This window comes from Tyto alba, unplaced genomic scaffold (assembly GCF_018691265.1).
Source record: "Tyto alba isolate M040663 unplaced genomic scaffold, T.alba_DEE_v4.0 Super-Scaffold_41, whole genome shotgun sequence".
NCBI lineage: Eukaryota > Metazoa > Chordata > Aves > Strigiformes > Tytonidae > Tyto > Tyto alba.
Window position 1 is genome coordinate 15535285 of NW_024881317.1, and position 20282 is coordinate 15555566.

The 20282-nt window shown below is 35.4% G+C and overlaps 1 protein-coding gene across 7 annotated transcripts in view; it reads left to right on the forward strand.

Annotated features, from left to right (window-relative positions):
- The window catches only part of TCF12 (transcription factor 12), a 174612-nt gene that overhangs the window by 35273 nt on the left and 119057 nt on the right, over positions 1 to 20282 (forward strand). For all 7 annotated transcript variants that reach the window (XM_042803706.1, XM_042803704.1, XM_032990141.2 and 4 more), the window contains exons 4-5: positions 12701 to 12774; positions 16377 to 16445. In XM_042803706.1, the coding sequence (XP_042659640.1) occupies positions 12701 to 12774; positions 16377 to 16445 (143 nt within the window). The remainder of the gene's footprint in view (positions 1 to 12700; positions 12775 to 16376; positions 16446 to 20282) is intronic.

Here is a 20282-nt window from a genome sequence, read left to right on the forward strand (position 1 = left end):
ATCTGTGAATCTTCGAAATGCTCTCTTACATCTGGGAGGGAAAGCTGATGTTTTTCTTCTGAACCTGTGTTAGTAATCCTTCACATATAAATTGGAGTGTGAAGAGACATTGATGCCTTTCACAGTGTGATGCGCAAAACACTTAAGTGATAGTACTTTGAATGGTAATAATATTCTTTGAGTGGAATAGAAAACATTCTTTCCCAAATGCCTAGTCATGGCTGTCTCTTCAAAAAAGACAGAAACTATTTTATCATTTCTGTTATTTTACATATTTAACAGAATGTGAAGAGTCTGTCTTCTCTTAAAAATTATTCGATAATTCTTGTAAAAAGTAGCATTTTATTTTTAGTATCTGAGCAAAGCTGGGCACTTAGGCAAATTTCATTGTATTGAAGTATGAAAAAGTAGAGTGAAGCAAAGTCTGAAAGCGGTTGCCAGAGCTAAAAGCAGTAACACAAAGAGAACTGAATGCAGGATTTAAGAGCCAACAAGATTTAATTTGAAAGTCACCACCCAGAGAGGCAATGTGCTTAAATTGGCTTGTTTTGGCAATGTGTAACATTGTAAAATAGAAAAGAGAGAATGGGTTATAGTAATTTATAGAAGCAACTTATTTGGCACACACAATCCAAGACTTGTTTTGGCTAAAATTCAAAGTGAACTTAAACATTTTTAAAATAAAGATTCTTACTTTTTGTCTTTTAATTACAGAAGAAAAAGAGGAAAGGAAAATTCTTGTGTTTTGTTGCCATTTCCTTAGAAGTAATATATTTTTCCTCCAAATTTTGGCTAATATTCTAGCAAGTGAATGATAAAGTGTGTGAGTGTTCTGACAGTGTTGAACTTCCTGTTAACCTGTTTCTACCTTAGTACTGAGCAGATTAAATGTTTTTAAGATTTTTTTGAAGCTTATTGATCTTTGATGTGATTCAAATGTGCATTTTATTCAGTTATTTTTCTCACACACTGGCATAGTATCAATGCTCCGATAGCCCCAAAGTAGATTGCAGGATATTAAGTATCACCACATGGTGATGTCTTACTTTTTTTTCTTTTCCCCCTGAAGAAATTATTATGTTTTTAAAATATAGCCAATCTCAGAACTAGTGAATGCTTGAGAAGTGATGGGCTGGTTTCCCTGGCCCTTCCCACAGCGCTGACTTTGGCCTTGTCTGATCCTCGTGCTTTCCCCTTCCTTTCTGCCAACACTGCTGTTCCTCTGGCCTGGAAGTGAAATACTTCTGTGAGCTGATCTGGCCAGAATCCAGGAAGGTTTGCTTGTTTTTTTTATAGTTCTGTTTTCAACTAGTTTCTTCCTGAACTGATTTACTGCAAGACCCTACCTCATATGAGGGAAGAAGGCATAAAAGCAGGACTATGGGCAGTAGGGACAGGGAAATGGAAGGGAAGCAGGGTGTCCTCCTTGGGGTGGCAGCCAGCTCTTAGTTGTTGGTAAGATAGGTTTGTGTTTGCAAACATGGACCTTGACTCAAACTGTTGTCAGACAATGATTCCTGCATCAAAATCCCTTGTGAGGAGTTGGGAAATTGCTTGCCTGTTTGAAGGCTTACTTTGCATGAGGAGAATTTGTATTGCTGTAGCTTGAACATGGGCAAACCAAGTCTGCTGGATGCTGTGCTGACAGGGCTGGTGGTGACCAGCTCTCTTCAGTGGTAGAGAACTGAAGGCTTTTTGTATCCTTCCACTTTGTATTCTTATTGACCTGTAATATTAAACTTACAGTATTTATCCTAATTTTAATGTAAAATTATTAACTTCAGTGTTCTCATTAAATATCCCTAGAAATCTGTTTCTAATTTTAAGGTGTAAGTTTTATAGTAATGAAGTTGTGAGACTGTTTGATGCTTCTGTAGAAGGAGAGACTTTTAAAACATCTTGGGAGGATTAATTTTAAAAAAATAATTAGTTATTGATTGCTACTTGCTTTTTGTCTATAGACTATTGAAGTTAATGTTTGGAAGTGTTTAATACTATATTGCTATTGTAGTAAGGATAATTACCAGGTAAGGGTGCTTTTCACCACAGAAAGACTGTCTACTGCATTTTATTGGCTTTCAGCATTTTCTAGCTATAACCTACAGAACTGCTGTAACAGCATACTTTGAGAAGCAGCAGCAAATTTTTTTGTTTATTCAAAGTGCAACTTGTTCTCATTTAAAAAAAGAAGGAAAAAAAGGCAAGAGTGCACTTTGTTAACAGCAACAGGTATGTTAGTTCCAGCTGTAACGTTGTTATAGAATGGAGGCAATTTCAAGTGGGGTGACTTGAATATAAATTCCAGTTCTAGCTTTTCCATCAAAGTTCTGCTTCTGAAGTGTGTATGATTTCTAAGTGCGTTTTATTAGGAGTGTTTTAGCTCATGTAACACTTGTTACAAGAAAAGCATTGAAAACTCACATTTCCATAAAAAGTGTGATATTTAGGATTTAAGCCAAGGAGAAATGTTACACAGTCCAACCAGACTATGGAGTATTAAATGAAAAGCTAGCAGAAGTAGTAGGAGGAAGAGCGGTGAAGTCTTCAAACAGGAAAAAAAAAGTCTTTCTTTTGATTAAGTAAAGTTGGAGAAATCTCAATCTTCACTAGCAACTCTAGGTATTTCCAGACTCTATTCCACCACACTGACATCCTGCCAGATATAGTAGTTATTTTCTGGAGTAAAGAAATCAGTTATTATTTTAGTTAGTGTGATACTACTTCAAGTTCTTTTCAGAATAGTTGGATGTTCCTGCTAAATTAGCAATGTTAAACTGTTGTAATTATTCTTCAGCATTTAAATACCACAGTGCTGAACAAGGAGCCTTGACTACTCTAGAGTTTACACTTCTGTGTTACTGATCCTCTGAAGGTGTAATTTTGTTGTTGAAGGGCAATCTTTCCAGATTTAGAAGCTGTAACAACATGGACATACTAGCAGAATAATGTTAAAATGGAGATAATAATGATGTGCAGCAGAAATTAGTAGGTCAGCTAATATTTTTAGATTATGAAGGAATAAACTGGTCAATACAGGCATCAGGTAACTTATTACTACAGTGAGCTGTGATGACACATCTTGGTTCAGTGGGAGGAACAGCCTTTCTTTTAAATAAAGGGAAGGAGTGTAAATAACTAATGGACACAAATGTTTTTGGGGATTGAAGGTAAACTAGGTACTCTCAGACATCTCAGTTGCTGCAGTATTGCTATTTATTAGTGCAAGGGCCATTAACACCAGTAAGTAATCTTCCTTCCACCTCATTTGTTGATGTAGGAGACAGAACTGTGTCATATCAGCTTTCCAGCATCGTGGACACACCATCATTTACTGCCACTCACACTAAGGGAGCTGTCAACACAAAGCCTGCCTGCTTGACTCAGCAGGCAGCAAGGAGCTTTATTCAGCAAATATTTACGCAGATGTAATGATATCTGGGAAATTTAAAGACAGATTTCTCTCCTCAGACATAGAATGTCATGTTTTGTTACTTTGAGAATGAGGCTCAAAAATACAATTTAAATCTCTGTCAAAGAAGTGATTGGAAGAAGTGTCTTAATGTTGAGGGAAGAAAGGTGGTTTGTTTTTGGTTTTGGTGTTCTTTTTTGTTTGTGGGTTGTTTTTTTTTTTGTTTGTTTGGTTGTCTTTTTTTCTCTTGTTTGGATTGGTTGGGGTTTTTTTAAGGTGTCTGAGGGCCCAGCTGGAAGCACAGGCTGTGCCAGATCTCCATCATTTGTTCAGATTGGATTCTGGCTATGACTTATGGAAGTAATGGAATTACTGAGAGCTGTTGGTTTTGGACCCCTGCAAAAGGAGAACATCTGGCAAGAGCTTTACTACATTCCAACTGGCTTATGGAGAGGGAAGCACTAGTTAGTACAAAATGCATACTGGAAAAAGTAATCCTTGATACTGCAAGCTAATGCTAACTTCGAACAGCTGAAATTCTTGACTATATAAATGCAGGTAGAGATGCTGCTTCTAAGTTTTTAACAGTTTACTTTTACTTTAAACCTTTTTTTTTTTTTCTGCATGGCTAAAATAATAGAAGAAAACACATTTTGCTCTAGGCAGCTTTTTTACTGAGGCAATAGGTGCTCTTTTTCCCTTGGACAGACCAGCAAGGCACTTCATTGTGCTGGACAAATGGTAAAGCTCTGACCTTGCAAAAATTTCTTCTCTTGGATGAAAATGAAGAATTGTTGAGAGTTTCTTCTTGATTTTTGGCAAAAGAGGAGAGACATAAGTGCTATATTTATTCTATTGTTTTTTTACATGTAACTTAGAGCTAGCCTACCACATCTCTGGCTTAGATGTACATCTGTGCAGTGCTTGCATTTATCCATTAAGCATTCTTCCCGATTTAAATACTGAACAGATAAACTTTGTTTTTTAGAATTAAAAGATGAAGTTTAATGCTGACATGTTCATATAATAGCCACTTTTCCCCAGCTGAATTGAAAGAGCCAGAATTCTCTTGTGAAGAACTTAGGTTCACATAACCCCTGATGTGTAACTTCTGTTTTGTTCAGTAATGGGAGTTCAATCCTGTCGGTGAGTCAGATGTGCTCTTCAGAACAAGTGATCATAAGAATTCTTATTTTTCAAGTCATGCCTGTCTAAAGGTAAACCTGAAAACCTTTCAAGGTTTTTTTGTAGTCTACATGCTTTGTTTTATGAAAAATGTGAGATATTAGTGTATTGTTTTAATGAGAGATGCCATGCTGCTGCTAATGGATGGACCTTAGATTTCAATAGTGTAGTATAGCCAAAAATCTGATACAGAGTTACTATGTACCTTAGCAAAGTATAGGTTTTCTTCTAAATGCTTTTAGGAAATGGCTTGGTCTGGGTCTTCTGAGGATCAGACTCAGACTTCTGTGATCTTGAATGCATATCTATAAATGACTTCGTTTACAATTGTAGAAGTGTAAAAGTGGAATTGCATTGTTATTTCCTTGGCTATACTGTATGCTGTACTTGCTATTTTACTTAAAGCTCAAAATCCTGGCTCACTAAGTTGCAAGGTTTTTGTCTCATACTTTATTTTTCTTCTGGCTCACCTCCATGAATTCAGAAATGCAAAATATGTGATGTTTCTCAGAAAGGTATTTTTTCTGCTCTTTTTCCTTTGCTCTTAAACTACTTGGTATTTCAGAGGCTGTCTTTTTCCTTGAAAGGTTTGAGTGTTAATTAATACATTAATGACCTCCTAACTTTTACTTTGTTGCAGTTGGATAATTTTATTTGTACATGTATGAAGATGCATGATAATTACCAACACCATGAAAGGTTACTGATCTCAGGTTGATCTTGGAGTTTGTTTTCAGGAGGGTCAAAGTTTGCTGTACACCTTGTGATACAGTATATGACTGAAATCACCTTTTCTTAACATTTTTAGATACGTTGTTAAGTAAGCAGTTACACCTGCAGTGTTTTCTTTGCTCATGAGAGTTCGCATCTCAGTTATGCACTGTGTTAACTCACAATGTATTGTGTTCTGGTGCTAGAATTAGCAGTTTTCTGTGCTGTTGCAATACAGTTGCTAACAGTAGATGTTGGCTGTCAAACTATATTTGAAGATTTTTGGCCTGCAGACTTGTGACACTGGCCTTGATTTCGTGTATATATAAGTATATATGTATTGTAGAGTATGTGGTTATATAAAGCTATTGAGTCATAACTGAAGTAACTACAGGAAAATTTGCCAGTAGAAGGGATTATTATGATAGCTAATATCATAGGCTTGAGACTTGCTTGTTAGAGCTGTTCAAACTGATACCTCATGGTTCAATACAGAGAGGAGAATAAGCAGCATGATGCAATTTAGTAGCAGTTTAACTGTGTGTGTGTTCGCATGTGAATAAAAGCTTTGGGTTGTGTCCCTGCTAAAGGCTTGGTTTCTAAGCTGGTTTACTTTATTCACGTTTATAACCAGTGAGGTTTCAAAACATACTCTGTGTGTGCACACATGGAAATATTATTTATGTACAGGATATAATCCATGAAGATTAGCTATTCAACTGTAGGTTAGATGGAAGAATAATTTTAAAGCTTGTATGAGTAAAGGGAAATATTTTTTTCAGTGGCAAAGAATATCTTGATTGTGTGTTGGTCTGAGCACCTCTGTGGATTTACAAGGAATATATTTTTTTTCCTTTTAAAAAAAAAAAAAACCCAAACCTCATTTGAAACCTATTTGTTATAGTTTTTGTCATTAGCTTATGCTTGAACTGTATTAATAAACATAGACAAATAACAAATGTATTGCACACAGCATGTTACCTACAGAATTGTAAATATGCTCTTCTCTTTGAACTGTACCTCATGTACTTTCTGGCAAGATGCATGTAGGAATGTGCAGTTTTCTGGTTTAGTACAGTTTAGGTGGGAAATGCCAGTTTCAATTTTAATTTGTGCAAGTTGTATTGTATTTAAAGTGTCCAGGTCGTGCCAGGTCACTTGGTGCATTCGGTGACGTGATTTAGAGTCAAGGAAGCAAAGATTATGAGGAAGGGGAAGCAAGTAACTTCTGCCATTTCTGTAAGAGTGCTGCTATTACAGGAATTAATAACCTAATGTTGTTGTTGTTAGAGAATACGTGGGCCTTATTACAAGAAATTAATAGGATTGTTTGTGAAATTATGTTAAAAGTAGTAATTGCCTCTTTTTTTTAATAGCAAATTGTATTTAGGTAATGAGTGGATACAAATCTAAACCATATTTGATAGTTATGCAGGAACTGTATTACCTGTACTGTCTTCTGATGTTAATAAACATTGTTAAAACAAATTAAAACTTTTCATTAGTTTTCCTGAACCAGCATGATTTTATTTCATTTACTTCTGACTTTATACAATGCAAATAGTTTGCTGTATTAGAAAAAGTTCTTCAAGCGTACACCTCAAAGTTGTATTGTAACCTGCAAAAGTACTGTTCTTGCAAATCATTTTCTGTATGAAAGTATAGGTTTTAAAAAGCTTTCCATAAAAGGAAAATTCATTTTCCTGATATGTTTTAGCTTACAACTAATTTTTAACAACTGTCAATACTGATTTTGGTCTAAGTTTTGGTTATTGCCCAGGCAAGTTGTGTACTTGCTGTACATTCCTCCCACTTGAATAATTTTGTTTTACTGAAGTTTTAATTGTGATTGCTTACTCTGGGGATAGAAATTAACTTTGTATAGCATATCTTATTGCCTATTCTTAAAATAATCTCCACAATAGCAGGCATAGTGGATGTTTATTCTTTGCTATGTCAGATAATCATGCTCTGGGATTCTCCAGGATAAATAATGTTTCAAGAATGCAAATTAATTCATTTAATACTATTAATAATCACTGTTGATATTTTAAACAGATCCTACAAACTGATCTTTTCCATTTGAATATTTTTCTTTGCAGCTAGTGTTTTATGGGTAATAATTGAGATAACCAATGCTGCCTCAATGTGGCTTCAGTCCCTGTTGAGCTTTGTTGGGCTTTTAAAATGTCTGCCATTAGAGGTTGGTATTTAACAGCCTCAACTCTCATGGTTATAAACCTGACTGGGCAGGTGGGGAAGGATATTGAAACTAACAGTTAAGACCAGGAGAAATCGCACTTGTAGACCACATGATGGATTACGTGTTCAATCTGTGGCTCCGTGGTTCAATACAGGGAGGAGAGTGAGCAGCATCATGCAATTTAATAAAATTATCTCAGGAAGTTTCCTGAAGGAATTGTAGAGTTCAGAGTTTGTACCAGACAACTCTGACTCAAGATAGTGTTTTTGTGACCTATCCATAGCACTTTTATTAATCTTCTCTGGAGTAAAAGGTACAAAAAGAGGTACTGCTCCTCTTGGCCCACTGGTACCTCTAATAATCAATTCTTTTACTGGGGATGAACTTTCCTTTTTTGATCTAGAGGGATGGGAGAACTTTGTATCCATATGCCATAAGGCAGTTGGTACATTCTTCAAGAAACAGTATGGAATGAGATTTGAAGTTTCTTTGTGGTGTGTGGTTTTTTTTTGTTTGTTTGTTTGTTTGTTTGTTTTCCCCACACTTGAAGTACTTCTCCTTACCTTTCCTTTGGGGGCAGGAGGTGGGTGGGGAGAAAACCCCTCTATTCATATAGTTTGAGATGAAAGTATCTTGTCTTAATTATAATTTTGCGTCTGAATTTATTCCATTGTCACTTAAGTGGTTAGACTGTTGATAGGTTGCCTGGGTTTCATTTATCTTCTCAATTTGATTAATGCCCTTAACTTTGTATATTTTCAGCCCACCACATGACATTTATTGTCAAAACTGCTTTTGGTTTTGAGTAGTTCATGTCGTCATTGTCATCCTTTCCTCTCCTCCCTCCCTGCACCCCCAAGAAATGTGTGGATCTATATCTTCTCTTTACTTGTTTATTTGACTTGCAGATTTCAGGTGTTTTGTTAGATTATACATTATTTTATTATATTATTAAAATATTTACTATAAAATGAGAAATAATTTCTATTTGGAATTGAAGATTCTTAGCCTATTGAAATTTAAAATTTTTAATTGAGATAGTATTTCTTCAGAAATTGTATTTCTCTTTGCATCCCCTTACTAGAAAATCTAGACTAATATATAATTTTAGGTAATAATTTGTATCATACTTCACAATATACCTTTGCAATATAGGGTCTTAATGGTACATTGATTTGTTTGGATGTCTAAGATGCAAAATACAATCAACACTTGTTACGGTTTGTGCTCTAGTTTTTTTTGCAATTGATTTCAGTTGTTGAATCTTATCTGAAGGAATATCGTTACTTTGAAACAAAATTGGATAAAGAAGCCACAGAAGTTAGAAACTCATACCTTGAGTACCTAGTATAACAATCTACAATGTGATTTTTTTTTGGGGGGGGTCAAATCATTTGTTTTGTCAACATCATAACAGATGGTAACCCTATAAAGTATATTATATTGTTTACATGAATATTGGAGCCTGTGTCTCTTGAAATAATTTTTAAATATTAAAAATTCTTTGACTTATACCAACAAGAAAAACAACTTTCATTTCAGTTGGATTGTAAGATATAATTTTTTTGTTAGATGAACGTTTGGACCTGTTTCTTCAGAATGAATACGTGTGTTGGAGTAATGGGCAACAGGTTTCTTTAGCTTGCCTTCTAGAAGAGCTTGAAATGATCACAGTGCCATCTTAAAAGTGACATTAAGCAAAGCCTTTTTGGAATTCAGTGCATAAAGCCAGAAAACATCCTTATGACTGCTTGGCCCAATCTTCTTGAGCTGAGTGAGGAACACTCAGCCTTCCCCATGGCCTGGCTGGGGTCTGGGATTTGTGCTGTGCTCTGTCTGCGCAGCTGGCTGAGGGCAGGGGCAACATCCTGCCCGTCCTCCTTGGGACGGTGGCAGGGAGTGCAGTGGAGGTACTGTGTGAGCTAGAGCAGTCAGACTGCCAGCTGAATCCACTCAAACAAAGATCAAACTTACTGAATTACTCTCTAGTTAAACTATGGTGTATCTGCTGTAGAAATAGATGATTTTGATTGAGAACTATGAAATCAATTCACGAGTCATTTCAATTAGTTTGCATCCTCAATGCCTACTAAAAAAGGAAGTGGGGGTAGAACCTCATTATACTTCTGTCTGCCTGACTGCATGTATCTTTTTTATTAGGCTTTTATAACATGCAGTTGTTGAATTCCCCCCTTTTTTGCATTGCTTAAACAGATTGTGAGATACTACAGCCTTTCCTTGTGCAGCATGTTTTTCAGTGCTCTGCTAACTGTCACAGCTTTCCTGTGTGCTTTAACATTCGTGATGAATTAGTGGATACAGGAATTGGACACCGCGTTTCCTTGTGGAAGGGGTTATACAAAGGTGATGATCTCCTTAGTTCCTCCATTCTGTTTTGTGTTTCCCAGGAAAACACTTGAACCTTTCTGATGACACTTTTGCTTTGAGACTTTATTGAATTTATTACCATAGATGACTCCTGTGTTCGTTCTTGCTGTGTATGTTCCCCACTTCAAGCTCTCTTCCCATCTGGAAGGTGTATCTTACGCTCATGGCTCATTCAAGTACATTTTTGTTTGTACCCAGCCTGCTAGAGTTTGTCTGGGTCTTTGTCTCTTTTAGCATTTGGTTGTTTCTCATCTGTCATCAGAGGAAAAAACATTAGCGTACAACCCAGAACAGATTCCTTGGGCACCATCATAGACACGTATCTGATTTCCTGGTGGAGCATTGCTGGCTAGCCTGTTCTCCGCTCATTTGGCGTGTGCAGTGTTGATGGGGGCTGAGGGCAGCAGGGCTGTTGTCCCAAGTCAAATCTAGATGTCAAGCAGCAGTAAGTCAGAGTGCCTGTGTTCTGTATGTAGTGTATGAAATTCTTCCTTGTACCCCTCAAGGAGCTTCTAATGTGTGAATGCATGTGCCTTGTCTGCAAATTCTGATTAAGGGGCAGGTCTAGATGCAAGACTGGTTTGGGCTTTTAAGAAAAAAAAAAAAAAAAAAAAAAAGCTGCATGAAAAGGAGGAAAAAGACACCTGGTAGAAAAAAAGGAAGTGTGTTGATATTTCTGACTACTCTATCTAACAGTACTGGGCTTTTTTAAAAGAAAGAATTCTGGGAACTATTTAGAAATTAGTTGTCTTTCTCATCTTAAACTGCTACATTTTGGTTTAGAGCAGTTTTCTTTAAACAATTTATTTGCATAATTCAAATGGTGGAATCAAAATATGAGAATTTTTAGCTGATTTAGCAGAACCTTAACATAAGTCCTTATGTCCCACTGACTCAAATTTTTAAATGAGTAACATGTTTTACTGATTAGGGGTCATGCATCTAAACACTCTATGCATAACCATTATCTACCGACATGTTTCCTAAATGGGTTGATATAATGTACTGTGTCTTAGACTTTCCCAAAGATTTTGTCTTGCAGTAAGATATTTTTCTTTTCTTCCCCCCATCCCAATCCTACTATATGTTCCTTTTGCAACTAAAGCAATGGAAGAGTTGTTATGATAATGACTGGATTACTAGCACTGTTGTTTCTGTCAGAAAAGAGTCAGTTGTGCCAAAAGATTACTTTTGCTTTTTGTCAGTGCCAGCCACGACTTTTTACTCAGCTCCTGGATCAGTTACAATGAAACAATAACAATGCTGTCAGCTGCAAAATGCAGCAAACTTCCATAAACTGCTGGCTTAATATAGTGGTGGGTTTGCATTTTCAAAGAATGTTCTCCAGCCTTGAGGATCTTTCCCTCAGTACACAAAAGGTGTCTATAGTTTTTATCTAAGTGATTGTACTATACTTTCAGTTTAACATGACTTCTGCAGGCTTTGTCAAAACAGTATTTTGTAGCTTCGTAACACACATTTCTTAAGGTAATGATTAGAATACTGCTACTCCATAGGTAGCTATTTACAGTATATCCTTGCATTGTATTATGTAGTGTGGCCAGTCTGATACACATGCATGAAAATTTTATAGTTACAATATAAAGTTAGGGTTTAGGGATGGCTGTATGGAGTAATTTTCACTCAGTTCTTATTTATAAATTGTAACAGTTCTTATTTATAAATGATTACATTATAATCTCCATAAATAGTTTATTCTATACATCATAAAGAATTTATGCTCTATATCAAAGCTCTTTATGAAGGAAGATTGGGTGACAAGGAACTAATGAGTTGTGTTTTGTAGACCGAAGTGCATGGAAGCCTGCAATTTAGGATGGAAGTGGTCTACCTGTTAAAAAAAAAAATAGTAATCTTGTGATAAAGATAATCAGGAACCTAATTACTAGAACAGTAACCTTATCCTATATGAATGAATTAGCTATATGTTTTCACGTACTTTTGCAATTAGTTTTTTTGGAATGTGGTTTAGAGACGGTTTGTGCAATTAAATTTGAAAAGAAGGTAATTGATGAAAGTGTTGGCAACAATATTTCTAATTGTTGGCTAGATAATACATGGGATATGTATTCTGATACTGAGTTTAAACATCTCCGTATTTTTTCCTTCCCCTTTCTCTTTTGAGCTGTAACGTGTATTTGCATAAAGGGAACAGATTCTGAAAGAACCGTTAGATAGTTAAAAAGGATTCCTGTTTTAGTAGGGCAAGACACCATGAATCTCTGTGGGTTTTTTTAAGCCATTGAAATATAACCATCCTGTCTTGCCTTTTTTCCCCCTTATGCTAAAATATCTTGTGTGTCATGTAAAAACCAAGTAAGGGAAATAATTTTGCACATTTTACAATACTTAAGCAAGACATGAGAGCAAAGAGTAGATAACAAGTATACATTTCACAGTATGTGCTGCAATATTTGATGTTTAAGATGCAGAATGAATCAGGCTGTGCAAAAAGCCAGGCTAACATCGTTGTGCTTGTTTTGTTACTCATGCTAATTTCTTATGGATTCGGTAGACACTGCAGATTGGCAAATCTTGACTTTTTCTGCTCCTGTTTTCAGCAGCTGCAGGTGTCCAAATGAGTAGGTTGCTTTATTAACCAGCTTCATTAACAAGGAAACTGTTCATCTTAAGTTTTGTTTTTAGAAATAGTGCTTGAAGTATACGGAAGCAGATGAATTTGCTTTAAGTGTATGGAAGCAGATGAATTGGCTTTCAGGTTGCATCTGAAAACATTATGCTTTTGCTATCTTATAAGTCTGTATTTTTATTTTTATTGCAAGGTATGGATGAGAGAACAGGTGCCACATCCTGGGGAACAAGCGGTCAGCCAAGTCCTTCATATGAATCTTCAAGGGTAAGGTTCCCACATAAAAATTCATAGTGAAAGTTTATGGGAATGTACAGTGAAAGTCAGCAGATAATTTGGCAATGGTTTTGAAGGGTAAGCTGCTTTAAATACACATATTAGCATCTTTTAGAGACTTTAATGACTTTGATATGCTGCAATAGCAATTCAGATTTCTAAGGCTAAAAAATATATACGTTAAGAATTTATGAAAATAAACTGTACATAACTGTATACTTGAATGATGAGCATGCATTTTATTTACCTTTATGGTCAGAAAATGAAAATGGAAGTTATGTTACTTATTCAGGAGCAGATTTATTGGCAAAGTTCAGGGAGCGCTTGCCTCTCCATTACCATTAGCCAGCTATAGTATGTGCTGTGTCATGATGTTGTTGAGAGGCTTCTCTTTTTAAATACCTTTCTTCTGTTCCTGTTGTAGCTTCAGCCGTCCTGCTTATTGAGCTAATGTTTTTTGATATTATCTAATATTCTAAAATAACACTGCCTTTTAAAAACCCAACTCAGTGGTCAAGAGCAAGCTTCCCCCTTAGTAAATCACATTCCCTTTCATCTACTCAGTTTTCTTTTTATGAATGTTTACTCCCTCAAAAGCCAATGAGCTAAGTACCTAATGAATTAATTACTAGAAATACACAACATAACTGATGGGGCTGGTTTTAATTTGTTCCAGTTTAAGAATGCTAGAGCGCTGTGCTGGTTTGCACCTTTGCAGCTTCCTGTTTCTGTGGGATGAAGTGGGTAGGGGTAGGCTGCAAGGTTTTGTCCAGCTCACTGGATATTGTTAAAGCCTCTGACTATGGAAGTGTACATTAGAGAGATTTATCGAGAAGTCCCATTTTTTCCATTGGTCATTGATAAATAAATTATATCTAAAAGATAGAAGAACTTTATGGGCTGTGCAAGTATTTCCATGTAATATATAGATTAGACATTCTTTTAAAACAACCTACATCAAGCCCAGCCTTTTCTACATTTGTTTTCTACATTTGAAATGGAGTCTTATCATGCAGCTTTAAGTAACTCATTCTTATTGCAAGTGTTTGGATGCTCATTTGTGATGTTGCCGATCAATTTTAATCAATTATGAGTTAAGCTGACCTAACTGGAGTTTGAGTTTGTAGTTGATTGGCTGTGGGACTATATTAATCACATATTTGTTTATGTTAGAGGATCAGCCATCTAACATTCCAATAATTTAAAGTCAAGGTGCCTGTTGTGTTGTTTGTTGTTTGGGCTTTTTTTTTTTTTCCTTTTTCTCTTCACTGTAACTGAAGATTACAGCTAGGAGATTGAAACATTGGTCAAGAATCAAACCCTCCACAAATTATATCATTATACCCTAAAGTTGGTGATAAAAGTAGACGTTTGTGCTCTAACAGAGGTACATCAGAAGTTAGAATCATAGGAAGAAGTCGGTGCCATGCGGGTGTATCATTAAGAAAAGCAAATGTAAATGTGTGTTTGTCTTCAGCCTTATGGAATACTTCAGGAAAAAGAGATGTTAAATTCTTATATGTGTCAGATGTCCTTCTCCCCAAGTGTAACTTGGGCTTGAAATAGTTTGTTAAAAAAAAAAAAAGAGACAGACAGAAAAAAATAAATTTATCCTTCCAGCAAAGAATTCTTGCAGAATCATAATTTATGGTAGGACAGTTTCAGCTAAAGACAGTTGGACTCTAGCCAAACTGAATATATTGTTAAGAGTTGATGGAATCTATCCCCAGAATGTTTTTGAAGTATTTCTTTCTCTGCTGGCTAAGTGCAGAGGATTTTTCTCTTGCATGCTAGTAATTTGAGATGATACTGAGAATTCATTCTGAAGCACCAATTATTTATAGCTTGTGATGGGTTTTTTGTAGGTTTTTTTTTTTTTTGTAACAGTGAAATATGTTCATTTCTGTTTAAACTGCAGCATATTGTTTTAATAGGTCTTTCTTAATTCAAGCTAAATACATTATAAAGTATGCTTAATTTTAGAGAATTGGCAGTTAATGCTGTCTGATTTTTTTGAAAGTTAGAGACTTTTTAAATACTGACATGTAGATTTATTTCCCTACTTGTATTTGTGGCTAAATGGAATGATTTTATAGTATTGCTTTGTGTGCATCAGTATGAATTTTTTAACAGGAGAAGGCTGAATACTTGCATACAAACTTTCTTGATTTATAAACTAAAATTGAAATAATCAGGTTTACCTCTTCCCTCTGTCTCACAAAACAGTGTTTAGTATGTTTTGCCTGCAGTGTTGAGGTAGTAAAGTTTTCTTCAACAGGGGATTTTTTTTGTCTACAGACAGCAAAAATCATGTGTGGGGAAAGAAAATCCCGAGTCCTAAACCCTATTGAAAGATTATTTTAAGTTGGATAATTTTACAAATGTCTTCCTACACTAACTTTCTTTTTGGAAAAACCTGCTTATTGATATTAATTTAAGAGCAAGTCTCATGTTAGCACAGAATGTGACATTAGACTGTCCATAAAATTTCTCCATGGGGCAGCTTAGCTGTGAGCTGTTGGCTCAACAGACCTGAAGCATTGGTGCAGCAGCAGTTCATGATGGGATCACTGACCAGGTAGCAGGTTTAGATTTTTCTGAGAGCCCAGTGTGGTTGGGTTGTCTTGGGAGGCATCAGCCTCTGGTGCTAGGCTTTGAAAGATTACGCAACATGTGCATCTCCTTGGTTTTATGCAGTACATCATCTTCATGCACTGAGGAATAAGGAAGGCCTCTCCCACAGGGTTTGGGTAGCTATTACGCAGAATAGATGTGAAGTGGCTATCCAAAGGAATTCACAGGGTTTAGCTGATGAATATAGATCTTTTCCTAGGCACTCAATATACCTGAAAATTTGACAGTGGAGGGGAAAAAACCCCAACTTTCTATGGAGGTTCTGCATGAAGCAGTAAAGAATGGGATGTCATATAAATAACAACAGTTTTCTTTTAGAGAAAACTGAATTCCTTTTATAGGAAAACTCCATCCCTGTGTTTTCAACAAAGAAGTGATGAATGCTAGAAATATATACTGTTTGTATACAGAATTGGAATTGGTTAAGAGACACAAATTAATTCATCCCATGGCCATGTTCTTCTGCAAAAAAAGTAGAACAAAGGAAGTTCTCTTCTGCATTGAAATCACTGAAAAAGCACTGAACTTCATTTACCAGTCTAAATCAAGTTTGTATGCATAAATTTTGGGTAAGATAAGATGTATGGTCTCTATTTTTTGGTTTTCTTTTGACTAATGAGACACATTACACTACTGGTTCAGAAATTTGACTAAATATAAGTTCTGACTACTATTTCATATGTTACCAGTTGAGATGACTTTGAGGAAGAGCTAAAAGGAGTATATGGGTCTGTATTGTAAGACTATAGATCAGGGTTTCTCAGAAGGCAGGGCAAACGATACACTTAGTCTTCTACGTTGCTAGGTTATTCCTTGTGGTGATTCACATACAGAGTTTAAATAAGTTATAACTGTCTTACATGTTCAACTTGAACTTCAAAATCCAGTGCTATTCTCCATAATTTTGACAGAGAATGTTTTTCTTGTCCTAATTGTTCTTACTACTTTCCTGTTTACAGGAAAATGGCAGTCTTCATGGAAAAAGTTCAGACCTCTCTGCAGACATAGAAAAGTTGAAACCTCAAGAGGTACCACTTATTCTTTTACCTTGTGTATGAATTTTTTTTTTTTTTTTTTAATTCTGCGTGCAGCCTACTACTGGACTTCTTCTTTCAAGGTCACAATACAGTGACCAAATTATTTAAGAATTCAAATTGGTGGCCCAGTATTGGCTGGAATTTGCAAAGGCACATAAAAATAAGAAATTTTCAATTAAGTAGAATTGGAATTGGATGATATTTAAGTACATACCTGTTAAAGGCTAATTAAATTAGGTGGTGGAAGACTGGCTGCAGGAGATATTCCTTTCCTGTCCTTTCCTAAGTCCTGCCACAGGTGTGTTCAGATCAGTATAAATGGTGTGCTGGTGTCCAGCAACGATGTTTAAGGAAAAAATATAGGGCAAATATTTTGCCATCTTCACTGTTGTACTCTCCAGGCAAAGCCCAGCACTTAAGAGCTTAGGAGATTTCCTGGACAGAGACAACCTTTTGGACATTGTTCTTAAAGCTATTAGTGGACTCATTCTCTGAAAGTTGTGAGTTTTTCTGACTTTGGTTACAGTTTTGTCAATAACTACAAGTGTTTTCTGGCAAAAAGATTGATGTTTTTGTCTCAAGTGTGCTGACCATGTTCCTGCATTCTGAATAGTAATGATTGGGTTTTACTGATGTACTGAATAATTGTTTTTGTTTTTTTTTTTCCCCACAAACATCTTGATTTTACATGACACTTGTGTACGTTTCCTCTTCTCAACCAAATTGAAGAGTCATAATCTGTCTCTGCTTGTATAGTGACTTTTTCTAACTTGTGGTTAGTTCTTGGTGCCATTCTCCAAATCTTGCTGCTTCTTCTGTATAACTTAAGAATGAGGGTAATTACAGTTGCATGCAGTAGTATACCATCAATTTCTGCATGACATAATGGTACTTTCATTCTCTATGCCTTTCTTACTTGTTACTAAGTCTTATATTTTTTGACTGTCACCGACATCTGAAGTGATATTGTTTCAAAAACTGTAGAAAAATAGTGGTTTTTTTCTTACATTTTATAATAGTTACCACATGGTTATAACATAGAGTTATTTTTCAACATGCTTATTTTATATTTATTTACACCAAGTTTTGTCTGCTGTTTTATTGTCAGTTTGATGAAGAACTTGCTTTGCAACTTTGCACTAACATTTAGTTAGAATTATTTTTAAATATGTTTTGTTATCAGCAAACTTTACAACGTCTTTGTTTACCCACTCTTATTTATTCATGAAATTGCTGAAGAACATTCATTTGAGTGTTTCTGGGGAGGTGGGGAAAACACATTGGTAACTTATTTTCACTGTTAAAATTGGATGTATATTCCTGTGCTTGGGGCAGCATATATGTTGATGCATTTTAATATTTTGATCAATAATTAATTCACAGAAGATCCTTCTCTTATATGCCATAGCAGTTCAATTTATTTTAAGAGTCTCTGGTAATAACTTTTTAAAAGCTAGAATATTCCTATTTCAATAGTGTTTTAAACTGACATTGAAGGCTGAGAATCACTGCAGGCTTGAGAAAACCTTACATAAGAGCCTTGTTTTTTCATTACCTAATAATGTTAAATAGTGTTCTAACACTGAAAGAGCAGTGGGTGTTTGTATTAGAATTGTGTGTGATGATCTTAAATTTGTGAAAAAGTACATGTTGAGACATTATCGACTTCTGTGTGCAAAATCTCTTTTGCATAGGCCAGATGTTTTGCTAGAAAAATGAATCGTTTGAGAATATATCTATTGTGGTGGGAAAAAAGAAAAAAGTAGGAAAGCTTTATTTTTCAGAGGAATAATTCTGGAATGGTAATTACCAAGTCAGTGGAATTCTATGAAGTGCTGGTTGTCTTCCTTATTCTTTAATGATTATACAGAAGTCCATATACAATGTTGTGTCAAAAGTTTCTGTCTCTGGTGGTGCTTGTTTTTCTTCCAACTCTCCAATATTGCTTTTGCTTCTTTATGTGCAACAGTGGTACTTTTTCAATTAATATCTTCTAGTTAATGTATACAGGTCCCTCCCTTATCTGAGTGTTACAGAGCTAGAGATATTTTTGCATGTGTTCATAATCCCTTGCATTAGAAGGATAGCTGGCTCTTAGTGTCTGTTGCAGAGGACTGTAAAGCTGCTTTTTGAAAGCCTTGCTCTACTGAGCTGTACAAAGCAAACTCTGAGGTACTTGAAGCAAGTAGCATGTTTGCTACACAATAATATATTGCCCTACAACACTTGAAAGTTTTGTCCTCATGTTGTGAGATGCTTCTGAACTTTTTAGCTTTCCTGCATAATTAGAGAGTTGTAATAAACTCATAACCTAGCAACAAATTGGTATAATCACTTTCTTTGGGATAAACGTTAGCTTTTAATTAAACATTTTTTGACCATAGTTTTTATTGTGGTGTGGCTAATGATTACTTCTATTTTATTATGAAGAATAATGCTTTGTGAGGTTTTCTTTCATTGTGATTTTGTTGTAACATGTCTTTGCAATAAAAGGGGGAAGTTAGTTTTTCATCTGTCTAGATTGCTGTCTCCAAATCAAGCAAATCTAAAAATATTTTTGTAAGACATTTCCTTGCTGGATAGCCTTTTTATATATACACACATAATAATTTTAACAGTTAAAAATTTAGCGTAAAATAGCTGGGATATTTTCTTCCAAAATCTGAACTGTGGGTGTTTTAAGTATCTTCCAGCATGTATATTGCACTAAAAGCTGTGAGTGTACATTTTGACCTGATTTAACGTAGAATCTAGCTTCAGTACTGAGTATGCAGTTTATCTTCCTTTCCATTTACGTAACTCGCTATATATTTACTTGAAGCCAGAGCTGAACTGATCAAGATACCACTATTAGATTTAGATGGTTTTGTAGCATCGGTCAAAAGGTTGTCAACAGGTTATGCCCTCTTTTGTATGTAAAATACTCAGACATGAATTGGAACCCAAAATACTATATGCCCAAACTGTTCTTTCCCTTCCTACCACAAGTAGTACTTTTAATTTGCAAAGAAGTCAAAAAAATAGTAATGAGATAGCAGGTTTTGAAATAGTATTTTATACCTCTTAATCTCAGGTACATAACAAGAAAGGAAGCTGTTAAATAGCAAAACAAGACAAGAGGGACACAGAAATACAGTAAGTGTTATCAAGTCTGTTGTATTTGTGTCCTTTTTGTCCTCTATTGGTTTTTTTTTTGCGGGGGGAGGGATACTGTTTGGTGGTTCTTCTGATTATTTGCTTTTCCCGATGTATTCTGTAAGTAAGCAGATGATTCAGTGTGAAATCAAAGCCAAAATTAAATAGTTCATATTCAGTGCACAGCGTACTTTCGCAAATGCAGCTTACATTCTAATTCGATTTATCGGCAGCACTTTTCAAAGCAAGTTCTGATACATAAGTTCTGAATGCTTTGGTTAGGTTTTTAAGTATTGTCTTGAAGCATTTATTGTAAGTATGTTGTCTGTACTTGTATTATTTTACTTCCTTGTTAAAGCTTAGATAAGGGCTAGAAAAGTCTGGTTTCAGTCATATAAGCTATATTGGAGAAGTGTTTTTCTGGTTTGGATTGAGGTTTTCTTGTTTGTTTTTATTGCAACTACTTATCATACTGAAATTAGCATTAGATTTTGTTCACTAATTATTTTGCCATGTGGCCAGGCAATTGTCCCATTACATACCATGTTGATATTTGTCTCACAAGAGTTTAGAGTGGTGCACTTGGCCATTGGGTTTAGTTGTTTAAAATGAGATTCATCATTCGCTAAGTTAACTTCCTGGAAATGGATTTAGAACTGGAGAAAACAGGGATTATTTCAAAATAGATTCCTT